Here is a 15,373-nt window from a genome sequence, read left to right as displayed (position 1 = left end):
GGCCTCTTTGGATTTTGGAGGCAACATATTCCTTATTTGGGTGTGTTACTCCATCCCAAGTGGTAGTGGCAGATAGGAATGCTGTTTGGAGCCTTCGACAGGGGCCCTATACTGAAATCACAGCACAGGTCCTCAGGATTTTGGAACAAAGCCCTATCATCCTCTGCAGATAACCACTCTCATTTTGAGAATCAGCTCTTGGCCTGCTACTGGACCTTAGTAGAGACTGAATGCTTAACTATGGGTCACCAAGTTACCATGCAAGCTGCTCATTGTGAACTGAGTGTCATCTGGTCCACCAGACCGTAAAGTTGGGTGTGAATAGCAGCACTCCACCATCAAACGGAAGTGGACTATACATGATAGGGCTGAGCAGGCCTTGAGGCACAAGTGAGTTACATGAAGAAGTGGCCCAAATGCCCATGGTCCCCATTCCTGCTATACTGTCTTCTCTCTCTACCATGTGAGGATTCAGTGAGAAGGTGGCTGTCTGCAAATCAGGACAAGGGCCCTCACTGGATACTGAATCTGCCTGCACCATGACCCTGGACTTCCCAGCCTCCAGAACTGTGAGAAATAAATGTTTGCTTAAGTTGTCCAGTCCATGGCCTCTGTCATAGCCGCCCAAACTGACTAAGACAGAAATAGTAGTTTGCCAATCCCTGATCTAGCATTCAGATGAGCACTGTCCAATAGAACTTTCTGTAATGATAGAAATGTTCTATATCTACACTGTACAATATAGTTGCCACTAGCCACATACGGCTATTGAGCACTTGAAGTGTGACTAGTGCAACAAAGGAAGAAAAATTTTAATCTATCCTTCTTTTTCATTCCTGGAGCCTTTTACCATTTCTCTAAGGATTAATACAGTTTCCCAACTAGTTTCCCTGTCTCCAGTTTTACTTTCCTCCAATCCATCCTTGCTAGAGGGATTTTTCTAAAATCATATACGATGCTGGCACTTCTCCAAAACAAAGTTTCCTGGAAACTTTAGAAAGAAGTTCAGCCTGTTAGCATGACACATAAATCTCTTCATTAGGAAATCACAAAGAGGTAAAACACCTTCCTCTGTTTCATCAGATAAGTGATGATAAATTTCTTGAGGGTAGTCCTTTATCATATTTTGTCTTCACTGACATTTCACACAGTGGCTTGCTGAATGATGCAGGGATGAAAACTTGATTTTGGCCACGGAAAGCTTAAGTTAGAACCCCAGTTCTGGTACAGTCTAGCAGAGTCACCACAGGCATTTAATCACCTTGAGCCTCATTATATTTCTTTTTTAAAAAATAAATTTATTTATTTTATTTATTTATTTTTGGCTGTGTTGGGTCTTCGTTGCTGTGCATGGGCTTTCTCTAATTGCAGCGAGCGGGGGTTACCCTTCATTGCGGTGCACGGGCTTCTCATTGTGGTGGCTTCTCTTGTTGCGGAGCACGGGCTCTAGGCACACGGGCTTCAGTAGTTACAGCACGCGGGCTCAGTAGTTGTGGTGCGTGGGCTCTAGAGCACAGGCTCAGTAGTTGTGGCGCATGGGCTTAGTTGCTCTGAGGCATGTGGGATCTTCCCAGACCAGGGCTCGAACCCATGTCCCCTGCATTGGCAGGTGGATTCTCAACCACTGCGCCACCAGGGAAGCCCGAGCCTCATTATATTTCTGTGCTAAATGAAAATGATAACTAGGATTGTTGTGATCATCAAATGAGTTTGTGGGAATCCTCTGCTTTTAGTAAAAGGCTATACAAATGCTAGTTGTTGTTATAACAAATATTGGGTTTTGAAATGTTTCTAAAAAGCAGTACTGGGGATTTTCTGGAGGTCCAGCGGTTAGGATCTGGTACTCTCACTGCCGGGGCTGGGTTCCATCCCTGGTCTGGGAACTAAGCTCCTGCAAGCCGCTGCAAAAAATAAAATAAAATAAAAAAATAAAAAAGCAGTACTGGCCTGATTTTACCTAATATATGTTCTGACTTTTAAAGCCAATCTGCATGCAATGACAATATAGATATAGTCCTTAGATGTTCAAAGGAAAGAGGGATGAAAAGGCACAATTTTGGCCCATTTATTCCAAACATTCCTTTGGATTATGCATTTTTCATGTTTAGGTCTAAGACTGCTTTCTTCAGTTTTGTTTTACTAAACAAAAATGTCAGCAATACCAATAGACAGGATTTTTTTTGTTTGTTTGTTTGTTTGTTTTTGGCCCCGCAGCATGCAGGATCTTAGTTCCCCAACCAGGGATCGAACCCACACCCCTTGCATTGGACGAGTGGACTCTTAACCACTGGACCACCAAGGAAGTCCCAACAGTTGATTCTTGAGAGTTAAATGACAATGGTATCATATGAGCAGCTCAGAAAAGAAAGAAAAAGTAGTAGTATCTTATTTTTAGGCATCTACAGGGACTTTTCAAAGGGGACTTTCTCAGTGAGTTCTCCTAGGAGTAGGAGGAAGGGCACTGCTTTAGATAAGAAAATAAGGTAAAGAAACAATGTTATCATACAGGGAGAAGTGGTAAAGGACAATTTACCTTACATAGGCAGTAGTCTCTTACCTTCCCTAGGGACATCCTGATCACAGGATTTATGAGATTAAGTATACTTTTCATTAGACCATATTACACTTTGCGATGAATTTATATCACTAATTCATTTCTCAGTTCTTGAAATGCGACTCCATCTTAAAAAGTGGAAAAAGAAGGCACTGTTTGTGATCAGTATGCTATTTTGGGTGAAGGACAGTAAAGATTTATTATTCCTTGAACTTAAGGTTGCCAAAGCGCTTGATGGATCTGTGTCAGATCACTTAGAATGTGTGCCTATCTCTGTAAAACCCACTTCACTCTCCAGATTAAGATTTGTTGGAAGACAGGGACTAATGTTTCATTCAAATTTGCATGTTTGTCTCATCCTGCTTCAGATTAGTTGCCATATGCGTAGAATATAGTAAATTACATTAGCAAACTTGTGGCCATTCCTGCTTGTTCCCCGCGGTATGCAAGTTTGCAATCTTCACTAACCACTTAGTAAATTCATGTCAAACACATGAATGATATTCATAGGGTAATCATGATGATTCCTTAACCGTCCACCTTATGGGGATCTAGAACACTATCTTTGAGCCCAGGAGAGGAATTGCCGGTTCCATACCCAAACTGCCATGCGCTCCAGGTAACAGACCCTGCAGCTACCATGGCATTTCCTTTCACTCTGACACCTCAGCATCCAAACTTGGTGGTATTCTCTTCCATCTCACTCTTTGCAGTTCACATAGGCTTTGATATATTTTAGATGTTCTTAAAAAATTTAACAGTCTAATCAGAACTTTTCATATCTTGGTTACAGACCCCCTCCTCAAAAGGAAGAAGACCCTAGGCAAGAGAAAGCGATCGCGGGGGGAGGTGAGCCACTGGTATCTAAATTGGAAACCTGGTCACTTTCCACAGCAAGCAAGGCTTGAATTGGGAGGGGGGATTGGAAGACAAGGACCCCACGTGACCTCGGGGGCCCGAGGCTAGCCGACCCCGCCCCCTCTCTCGCCGCCGCCGCCGCCGTCGCCGCCGGGGGGCGCATGCGCAGCCCATGGTAGTGATGGAGGAGAGAAGATGGCGGAAGCGGAGTGAGTTACTTGCTGGTGACTAATGTCGTAACCGGGGGGCGAATGGGGGGCAGCGACACGTCCTCTTGAGCTCAGGGCTCTTTCGCGGGCAGTGCGGGGAAAGGGGGACGTGAGAGCTTTCTTATCGTGGAGGAGCCCGCTTGGCTCTTGTGGGGAGACGGAGGAGAACTGTAAGGGTCCAGTTACCTCCAGGCGGGAGCGCCCCTTCCGCCGTCTGGCCCCGGATCTGCGGGGCCCTGTGCGCAGGGTCGTCCCTCGGACCCTGATCGTCGGAATCTTCCGGAAGATGAGCCCGAGTGGGCCGCTCAGGCGCTGTCATCCCTGCAAGTGGGCCCCGCGGGCAGCCTTGTGACGGCTGCCGCGCCGGGGGCTCGCGGAGGCTGGGTAGGGCTGGGCGGGCACTGCCAGGCCTCCTTCGCGCTCGCCTCCTTCCCCCCCCCCACCCCGCCCAGCGCCACCCCACTGCTTCTCAGTGGGAGAACGCGAGACGTGGGGCTGCTCACCGCCCTCCCCCGGGAGGCTTGGAGGAGGTGTCGCAGCGCCGGCCTTGCAGCGGCGGGGGCTGTTGCGAGTCTGACAAGGCTGAAAACACCCTGCAAGGAAAGATCTTCCTTTCCTTCAGGTCTCTGGCTGCAGTGTTGATGCCGCCCTAGAGGGCCACATTCTTGTGTGGCGGTGTGATGGTATGCTTAGTTAGCGACTCAAACTTAGTGTTTCCTGGGTAGGCCGCTGGTGCAGCAGAGCTGCCGTTTGTATTTTGCAGGCAAAACTGTGCGTAGACGGCGGAGTTACCAAAATTGTTCTTTTGTGCTAGGTCTCCAAATGCAGTGCAGTGGTTTAGCCAGTTCTACCCACCGATGTTTAGACGTGTGTCTCGCATTTGGATTCTCTGTGACCATATTTAGTTAGTTACTGAACTGCTTATCGTAGGGTTTGAGATTGGGCACATGGCTGAACAGAATAGCACTGTAAAAGGACCGAATTTAAGCTGGCTTTTTGCATATGTTTGGGACGTGGTTCAGAAGTGCTATGACAGGTAGTAATTTGGTAAAAAGTTTATCTACCGCTATGTCTGTATGCTGTTGAACAGTTACCATATGATGCTGTGATTTGATGATTGGAAGGCAGCTTGCAAAACTACAAACCGCCCTCGCCCCCCGAAAAAAAACCCAGTGAAGCATAAAGATGTGTCATTTACTAATCAAAATAATTAGTAAGAGTCAGCTCCCCCCACACTTTTTTTCTTTTACTTTTCCTCTTATTAAATCGGGATTTTTTTAACCATTTGATTCCTGAAAGAGCACATAAATACTATTTACATACATGATATAAAAAACAAAGAAAATTTGTGCATTAAAGGACACCATATGGGAATAGTGCGTGCATACACAGTTAGTGCCAAATTACTTTGTCATTTCGTGAAGTAGAAAGTGTTCTTGTTACATTCTTGTCAATGCTGCTCCTATGAGGTGGGTCAGGTTTTGTCTCTCAGAAGAAAAGACAGATAAGAAAAGCAGATAAAGCCAGTGTATTCTCAAGTGTGCTTTTCACCATTGTGGTGCATTTTCTGACACTTCAAAAAAATACTGTAGTTTTCATTTCTAACAATATTAAGCCCCTCAGAATTGACTTAATATGTTGTTTGAATTTGTTAAAATAAAGATTCTGTATTTAGTGGAATTTTGTACCACAGCAGTGAAATGAGTTTGTAATATTGTAGGGAAAAGAATCAGTGTGGTACAAAACTGCAGTTTACTGTCCATACATGAGGAAAGTGACATAATTATGCTCTTTTCAAAATATGGAGCTATTATTTGTGAAAAAGAGATTTTTGTAAGGAAGTGGGGAAATTGTTTTCAGCTGCTTCTCTTATTTACCCAGTCAGAGTAATCTGCTTATGAGTATTACTCAGTTATTACATGTAGTGAGGACAATGTTGTAGAATAATTAGAGGGAAAGCAGTGTGAGTTAATAAATTATTTTCTAAGAGAGCTTATTTTTAAATAAAGTATATATGGTAACCAAAAACTAAGCTAATTGACTAAACTAAGCTAAACTACTAAACTAAGCTAACACAAGTCCATAGGCATCCTATTTTAATGTCTAGATAAGAATGACTTTAATTTGTAATTAGTATGGTCACAAGAATATAAAGAAATATTTTAATACTCTGACATTGCTTCAGTTTTAATTTTCCTAGGTAGTTAAGTATTCTGTCATCACCTGTTTTGGTTTAAAAACACTCATCTTCCTTCAACAATAAAAAGGTAAATTTTAGGCCAGACTTTATCTGAGTTACATATCCTGAGTCATTTGAATTCAAATTTAGTAGGTATGAACTGTTAAATATGCTATATATTTGTGAAGTATTTTTCCCTGGCACATATTTATGGTGACTGTGTGCTCTCTATATTTAGTGAGGGCCTTCTTAGAAATTTAGACTGTTGCTGATTATTTCTTGGAATAATTATTCTTTAAACACCATAAGATAACGGTTTTGCCAATATAAATCCTTTGTGTTATCTGCTAGGTTTAAGGACCACAGTACAGCTATGGATAGTGAACCAAACCCTGGAACATCTTCGGTATCGACAACAACCAGTAGCACTACCACGACCACCATCACCACTTCCTCCTCTCGAATGCAGCAGCCACAGATCTCTGTCTACAGTGGCTCAGACCGACATGCTGTACAGGTAGTTCGGTTAGCTAAGACTGAGGATGTCATTACTTTTTGCTTAAGCCAGATGAATCTATTGTTTCATGTCCTCAAATGAGTTACATGATACCCTCTAAATGAGTACAGTTAGAATTGTTCATGTTTGGAACAGCCAGCAGAGTTATTGAATAATCATTCTATTGAGAGGGCCTACATTTGTCAGCGTGTAGCTTATAAAACAATATGTTGGGAAAATTATAATTGGAAGGTCTCTAGGTACTGCTACAACATTGAGAAACTCAACCAAGAGCCCCAGCATGAAGAATGGCTCTAGGTTTTTTAAATTATTTTACATTTGATCCCAAAATATGGACTTAGGATCTATTTAGATCTATTCAGCTCTGTAGATATGTTAAGAGGTTCATTTTAAACCCAGCTGGCCTAAGAACCCTAAACAGGAGGATCCATTCAAGAGCTCTTAGGGGCAGAGGAGGAAGGGAATATTTAATTAGGAAAAGTCTTAGGCTCTTCACTTAGTTGGGAAAATAAAGTTTACCTGGTTAACCTTTATACTAATGGAGGTTGAGGCAATATGGTATAGCATGAAAAGGGCATGGGCATTGCAATCTGATGTGCTCTTTGAATTCCATTTTCTTTATCATTAGTAGATATGTAGCCTTGGGTGAGAGGCGTAATCTCCTTGAGCCTCAGGAAACTGAAAAATGAGGATGAGACCACCTGTTTAGTTAGTTATGAGGATTAAAGGAAGCATCTAGAATTGTGTGGGCCACATTATATATACTCAGTAAACAATAATAGCTAATATATATTGAATACTTGCTATGTGCCAAGCATTTGATAAATTCTTTACATGGATCTTCTCCATTTAACAGATGGGAAAACTGATGTTGTAAATTGGCTAAATAACTTTCCTAAACTCACATAACTAGTTGGTACTTTAGCTTTAAAGTTGTGCCCTTGGGACTTCGCTGGTGTCCAGGGGGTAAGACTCTGTGCTCCCAATGCAGGGCGCCCAGGTTCGACCCCTGGTCGGGGAACTAGATCCCACATGCATGCCGCAACTTAGAGGTCCGCATGCCACAGTGAAGATCCTGCATGCCACGGCTAAGACCCAGCACAACCAAAAATAAAAGAAGACTGATGTTGAGTTGTGCCCTTAACCATTCCATGAGTTCTTATTTTTTCCATTATACCTGTTTTCTCTCTCAAATCTGCATAATTGCACTCCACCCTGAAAAAAACTTACCTGTTTGTGATGTAGTCATCTCCCTGATACATTTTTCTAGAGTGGAGATCCCAGTATACTGGCTGTTTAGCTGCTCTGTGGCTTAGGATTCTGAAGTTACTGTGGAGTAGAATCAGAATTGTTGGAGACCCAGTCAGTTCAGTAAAAATTCAAACTGGAATGGAGAGTGTGTTTGCAATGTTTTTCACCTTTCTCTGAGGCAAGGGATACAGTGAAGAGTATCTAGAGCTTGAGCATACAGATGATGTGACATTTTAAATACCATTTTGTTCTCTAGCCTTACCTAAGCTGGATGTGTTAATAAAAAAAGTGTTACTGAAGATGTGTAGATATAGATATATCTCACAAATAGCACTAACTCTAATTCTTATGAGATCATAGAATTGCTTCTTTTAAAATGTAATCAAATCAATATTTATTGAACTACCTAAGTAGTTCTTTAATACCTTTCAGCTTTCTTTTTCAGTCCTGAGAATCCTCTTCCCCTTCCTTGCTCCTTTAGAGGAACAAAATAAGAACAATGTGCTGTATCTTTAACTTGCATTTAAAGAGTTTCTCTCTCATGAGTATAGTATTGAATCGTAATGAAAGACTGTGCTGACAATAGAAAAAAATTACTATACTCTGACAGAAATACGTGCCAAGTAGGTTTTTAATTTTTTAATTTCAGTTTGATTTTAGAATTTTGTTATGGAATTAGAAGAACATATGTAGATTTACCTGATGAAAAAGACATATTGTTGTGATTCTAAATCACAATGCAGATCTATAGTCCCGTGCACCGAGGTGTCAAAAGCATACATTGGTTTTGTGACAGGAGTCTGCAGTAGGCATAGCAGTCTTTTGTTGGGGAATTGAGATATGAACACATGAAGGTAAAAAACACAAGGAAATATGCTTTCTTGGAATTCGGATAAAGAGATTCACAGCTTTGTGGTAAAGGTGTCCTGACTCAGAAGCTCAAGCTGTAGGATTATGGCTCTATTACTCCCTTAGCTCTTTGAAAACTCTGGTTTGATGCTGAGATTTAGGGTGCTGTTTCAGAGTCATCATGGGCATGATGTGACTTTAGGATGTGTTTGCAGAGTACTGGTATATAGTCTGACTTACCAATTGGACAGATAAAGGATTTTCCTCTTATTAGAATACTTGCTTTTTTACTTTTATCGATTTATGAAGTTCAGGTTCATAGTTTTCATTTTACTTATAGTCACAGTCATTAACACTTTTTCAGGAATTTTTTTTTTAGTAAGAACAGTTTTATTCTGTTTTGAAACAGTTGAATCTGACATTTAAAAAACATTTATAGGGGCTTCCCTGGTGGCACAGTGGTTTGAAGTCCGCCTGCCGATGCAGGGGACATGGGTTCGTGCCCCGGTCCAGGAAGATCCCACATGCTGCGGAGCGGCTGGGCCCGTGAGCCATGGCCGCTGAGCCTGCGTGTCCGGAGCCTGTGCTCCACAACGGGAGAGGCCACAACAGTGAGAGGCCCGCATATCACAAAAAAAAAAAAAACATTTATAAAAGTGATTATTTAGGGCTTCCCTGGTGGCGCAGTGGTTGAGAGTCTGCCTGCCAATGCGGGGGACGCGGGTTCGTGTCCCGGTCCGGGAAGATCCCACGTGCCGCGGAGCGGCTGGGCCCGTGAGCCGTGGCCGCTGGGCCTGCGCGTCCGGAGCCTGTGCTCCGCAATGGGAGAGGCCACAGCAGTGAGAGGCCCGCGTACCGCCAAAAAAAAAAAAAAGTGATTATTTAGTAATTTTCTAAAAAAATAGCTTTATAATTTTAAGTGGTTATTAATATAATGAAGCTAAGTATTTTCAGACATTTAAAGAAAAATACAAATGAGAAGGTAAAAATCACTTCTAATCTAGCTACCCATTAGTAGTCTTTTAATGTTTTCCTGAATATTCTTTAAAATATTTTAATATAAATGGTATCTTACTCTATACACTATTTAGTAACCTGCTTTTTCACCTAATGATATATTTAGAAATTTTTTTGTTAATAGATATATCTGCTCTGTTCAATATAGTAGCTACTAGCTGCTTGTGGCTATTTTAAATTTAAATTATAATTAAAATTCAGTAAAATTAAAAACTTAGTTCCTTAGTTGCACTAACCACCTTGTAAGTGCTCAGTAGATTCGTGGCTGCTGTATTGGATGGCACTGATCTACATTGATATTCGTAATGCTTGCAGGGTATACATATCTTCTCTACGCAAGCTGCAAATTCTACCAAATTTTATCCAAAATGGTTATACCAATTTACATTCTTATCAACAGTGTATGAGAGTATGTGTTTCTCCAGTAGTATTCTTTTAAATCTTTATCCATTGGAAAGTTGGAAAATAGTGTCTTAATTTGTAAGTTTTGACTACTAGTGAGATTGAAGATCTTTTCAAATGCTTACTTAGCACTTTTTCCTTTTGTTAATTGCCTCTACTGGGTAACTTTAATTTGTACAGATTAGTGAATCCTAGTGATATGTAACTAGGAGAGAACTATGTTAATAAGTTTGATGACATTGAATATTAAAGTAGTGAAATTTTATTTTAGTTTATTTTTTAACATCTTTATTGGAGTATAATTGCTTTACAATGTTGTGTTAGTTTCTGCTGTGTAAAAAAGTGAATCAGCTACATGCATATATATATCCCCGTATCCCCTCCCTCTTGTGTCTCCCTCCCACCCTCCCTATCCACCCCTCTAGGTGGTCACAAAGCACCCAGCTGATCTCCCTGTGCTAATCTCCCTGTGCTATGCGGCAGCTTCCCACTAGCTATCTGTTTTACATTTGGTAGTGTGTATATGTCAGTGTTACTCTCTCACTTCATCCCAGCTTACCCTTCCCTCTCCCCGTGTCCTCAAGTCCATTCTCTTAAAGTAGTGAAATTTTAAACTGCTGCTTTTTTAATACTTTATTTTATGGTTAAGATTATGGTTTGACATTGGTTCAATTGACTTATCACAGGTAATTCAACAGGCATTGCACCGCCCTCCCAGCTCAGCTGCTCAGTATCTACAGCAAATGTATGCCGCCCAGCAACAGCACTTAATGCTGCATACAGCAGCTCTCCAGCAGCAGCACTTAAGCAGCTCCCAACTTCAGAGCCTTGCTGCTGTTCAGGTGAGACAGAAATGAATTAAGAACTTATGAGGCCAAAGTTGACATGACCTGCAGATAATTCCTGAAAATAAATATGTTGGGTAGTATTTTAGAGTTTTCAGGTGTCCTGTGATTATTTTTTCTTAAGAAAATATAATAGGCTGCCAAATTGAGGTTAGTTTAAAAACAAATGAATGTGTTTTATGTGTTACTCTATTGCTAACTTTTGTCCCTCTGCTTTTTATCTACATTGCAGAAATGCTGTACTGATGTCATGGTTTTGTGTGTAAAATTTTAGGTACAACAGTGAATAGTTAGGGTTACATGAATCTTATCTACATTTTAACAAAAAACGTTTTTAAAAAAATTACGTAAGTAATTTGCACTCTTTAAAAAAAAAAAAACAGTATAAAATTGAGCATAAGAGGTAAAGTATAGAGGTATTCCTTTTCCACATCCCCTGCTATTTTCCACTCTTCAGAGGTGGCCACTAACAGTTTAATATGTATCCCTCCAGGAATGTTCTGTATAAAAATATGTATGTACACTTTTCTAAAATCCACTCATATGATTCCTACTGCTAAGAGGATGATTTTATGATTAAATGCTTATGTTTTTAAAAAGATCTTCATTATTATTGCACTGTTTGTTTAAATTAAACTGTATGTGAGATTTAATCTTAAATATCCTCACTAGAGGAGAATCTCAATTGACTGAACCTGAAAAAAGGTTTAATAAACACATCCCCAGCTGTTACTTCTTCTCGGTAGTGTAATTTTAAATAACGTGTACGTGATACGAGTAAGGAAACCGAAACCCACTGGTACTTGATATAGTTCCAATTTCTTTTTCATAACATTGGAGTAGTGATTTCACTTCACAGAATACTGAGATCTGTAGAGTAAAACTGACAATGACTGCAGCTATTAAAATAAGATTAGTCTTTGGGTCTTCTGTTCTCACTGTTCAGTGTTTTCTTTTTTTAATCTGGCTAAAGCTTAATCCATGTTGACTGTAAACTGTAAAATAGATGTTTTGACTTTTATTGTGGTTTTATGGTATCCTGGTACCAGAAAGTGTTTAACTTCAGGCTTTTATAGACATATTATAAAGATTTTATTATTTTAGGCAAGTTTGTCCAGTGGAAGACCACCTACATCCCCCACAGGAAGTGTCACACAGCAGTCAAGTATGTCCCAGACATCTGTAAGTGCCTGAAATTTTTTCCTGGTTTTAAAATTTTAAATTATTGCTTTCCAGAAGTGAACTATTAATATTTACAAAACTGTTATTGTTTATCTGTTGAATATTATTGAAATAACAAGTATCTACAAACAAGAATGATACATTTCAAGAATTTGGAACTAATGTCAAACTTCTGAAAATCTGAGTCTTAAAAAAGTTTTTGTATTATTTCTTATGTATGTTTTCCCACTGACTGTGTTCACATCTTCTGTGATTCTGAATGATTGCAGTTTTCAGTGTGCATTGAAAGCATGAAATATATAATTCAGGGAATTAAGTCATACTTTTACTGTGATGTACTAAAGAATGTCATGTCCTTGGTAGACATCTAAATGTTTCTAGCTCTTTCTGTGAAATTCACGTTTTAGAAATTTCACTTTTCAGTTTATGCTTACTTGAGTTATGTGGGTCAAATTTACAAGTATCCATTCAAGATAGTATTATTTATTTTGAGAAAGGAGTAAAAGAAAGGTGATTTGTTATATTGTACATATATACTGGGAAATTGTGCAGAGTATCCCAGTTAAAAGAAATTTACAGGTGTGATAGTACTTGTTTAACTTTTTATTTTGATATAATTTCAAATTGCAAGAATAATAAAATAAATTTCTGTATACGCTTTACTCAGATTCACCAGTTGTTAGTATTTTGGCTCATTGCTTTATCATGCATTCTTTGTGTCTACATATATACAGTTACCTTTTTCTGAACCATTTGTGGGTAAGTTGAGACATGTTCCTTTACTCGTAAATAACTTTGATATGTACTTCCTAGGAACAAAGTCATTCTTTTATGAAGCCACATGTAGTGGATCGAATTCAGGAAATTTAGTATTGATACAGTGCCGTTCATATACAGATTTCATCAGTTGTCCCGTATTTCTCAGCCTCATCCCTATAGACATTATGGACCAGATAATTCTTGTAGGGGGCTATCCTGTGCGTTATAGGACATTAAGCAGCATGCCTAGCTTAGATACCAGTAGGCTATGCCCTCCTCCTTTCCCCAGTGTGACAGCCAAAAATGTCTGCAGGCACTACCAGATGTTTCCTGAGGGGCCAAATTGCCCCTTGTTGAGAACCATTGAGTTAACCTAATAACGTCCTCTTTAGCTGTTTTTTCCTGATCCAGGATGGTAATACTTTGAAGCTTTTGTAAAATTGACTCCAATGGAGTATAGTTTATAGATTGCTGAGGAATTGAAGATGAACTTGTGCTGTATTTCTTTAGCTAAGGTTGTGATCTTTACTAAGTACATGTATGATGAGCGTACAGTTATTTTTGGGCTATTGAGCTGATATTTTTAATTAAAAAATTACATTTTAGCATGGAAGTATCCTGGAATGTGAATAAAATTAGTTAAGAAAGAAATTACTTAACGACTTGAAAATGTTAGACTGAAGAAAATGAAAAATTTAAGCAATGTAATTTCGCCCTAAGCATTAATGCTATAGTTACGGATATTGATGTCAGGTAATATCGTTAACTAATACATTAGTAGTTATGGAAAGGACTGGTAAACCGGATAAAAAAATTATAGATAAATTCTTTGTTCTATGAAGTACTGGAATGGCATTAGGGTATATATGTATAGAGATATGTGGTCTAAATTTTTTTCCCTTCACATTATTAAAAGGTATCCTTTTAAACCATTTTGGCTTCATTATGATTTTATGTATGTGACTTTTACAATCACAGTTCCAGTGATTGTGCTTATTTTTTATGAAATTGCTAGTGCTACTTGTCATAAACCAGGTAGCCTTTGTATGATGAAGAATGCCAGAACCTGTGACTGATTGGTGGGGGAAAAGAAGTAGGGAGAATAGATGTCTAGAAAAAACAAGGGAATAATACATAGCATTTGCTTTGTTTTCTATCCCAGCTGAGCAGTAGATCCAGTGAGTGGACTTGCAGTCCAAATTATGATACTCAAGGTAGCTTAGTAATTAGTAATTAGTAATTAGTAATTAGTAATTAGTAATTACCTAAATTAGTAAATTTAGGTCAGTCTCCAAAAGAGGGGCAGAGCATGGTAGCAGAAATCTCTAGGTAGTGATAATAATGAGCCGTCAGGTGGCAGTCTGCTGGTTTTCAGAGTTTTGGTTATTTTGAAATAGGCTTCCAATAACAGTGAATGACATGAGGGAAGGGTCCAACCTCCAGTAGATAAGAGGGCTACAAGGTAGGTTGTCAAGTCACCAGCCAAATAGGTTGGGGTTCAGAGTAGGAGTGGAATGCAAATGGGGAAATGGAATATTGTATTTTAGAAAACAAAGTAAGAAGTCCAATCATACACCTGGGGAAACTGTGTATGTGGAGGAGACCACTGTTAATTGAATGTATAGGTAATTAGTGGTGCTGGCATCCTCTTCTTTACTGTCATGAGAACAGAAAGGTTAATTCTAGACTCTTACCAGTAGTGAGAGTGGTGTTTTTTTTTTTTGTTTTTTTTTTTTTTTTTTTGTGTGTGTGTGTGTGTGTGTGTGTGTGTGTATGATTGATTGTCTCTAAAACTAGTTGGGACTGAGTCTTTAGGTTGATGTCTTTGTACTTCAATTTAGTGGGACTAAGATTTAGTTAAATTTGATTTGCTAAAATGAAATCTAAACTAGTTAAAAACTCTTATGCAAAACAAAAATCAACAAAGTTAAAAACCAGCAAAGTGGTTGAAAATATATTTGCACCATATATGTCACCCAGCTTATATTTGTGAAATACCAAGGGCTCTGTTATATTAGTAAGATAAACAATGAGAACACAAAAGACCTGCATTGGTAATTTTCAAAAGAAAGACTATTTTTGGCTTTTAAACACATGAAAATATATTAACCATATTAGTAATAAAGAAATGTATGTAAAAACAGCAATAATGTTCTATTTTCACTTGTCAAATTAGAAAACAGGGAAAAACATTGAGATAGTAACAGTTTGTTGGCAAGTATGGTACACTCATATACTATTGGTGGGAATGTATAATAATTGGTACAACTTTTCTGGAGGGTTATGTGGCAGTGTGTATGATAATTTAAACTATGTGTGCCTTTTCACATAGCAGTCTAATTTTTAGTGATGTCATTGACTAAATATGAGATAATTATGATATAGATAATTATGCAAATATGCATGGTTTGTAATGGTGGAAAATTATAAACAATACAGATGTTCACTAATTGAGGATTAGTTAAAAGATAGTTAATTCATACAGTGGAATACTATAGCTGCTTAAAAATGTTATGTGTGTGTATATAAAGAGACTTAGGTTTTCATTAGTTATTAGGTGAAAAAAGCAAGAATATATCATCTCATTTAACTTATTTAATAGGTTATTCTATTTTTCAGTTCTAAAATTGCCATTTGGTTTTTCTTTGTATCTTCTGTTTCTTTTGCTGAGAGTTTATGTTTTCATTTGTTTCAAGTGGGCTCATAATTGCTTGTTCAAAGCATTTTTGTGACTACTGCTTTAAAATCTTT

General features: G+C 38.9%; 1 protein-coding gene across 8 annotated transcripts in view; it reads left to right on the top strand.

Annotated features, from left to right (window-relative positions):
- The first annotated feature begins 3,571 nt into the window (after positions 1-3,571).
- The window catches only part of PHC3 (polyhomeotic homolog 3), an 82,406-nt gene continuing 70,604 nt past the window's right edge, over positions 3,572-15,373 (top strand). For all 8 annotated transcript variants that reach the window (XR_010840666.1, XM_059065061.2, XM_067033998.1 and 5 more), the window contains exons 1-4: positions 3,572-3,621; positions 6,152-6,317; positions 10,523-10,678; positions 11,786-11,863. Coding sequence is in view for 7 of the 8 variants with exons in the window: in XM_059065061.2 (XP_058921044.1) it covers positions 3,608-3,621; positions 6,152-6,317; positions 10,523-10,678; positions 11,786-11,863 (414 nt within the window). In the remaining variant the exon portion in view is untranslated. The remainder of the gene's footprint in view (positions 3,622-6,151; positions 6,318-10,522; positions 10,679-11,785; positions 11,864-15,373) is intronic.

This window comes from Kogia breviceps, chromosome 5, assembly GCF_026419965.1.
Source record: "Kogia breviceps isolate mKogBre1 chromosome 5, mKogBre1 haplotype 1, whole genome shotgun sequence".
Taxonomy (NCBI): Eukaryota; Metazoa; Chordata; class Mammalia; order Artiodactyla; family Physeteridae; genus Kogia; species Kogia breviceps.
This window is presented reverse-complemented; position numbering and strand designations above follow the sequence as displayed.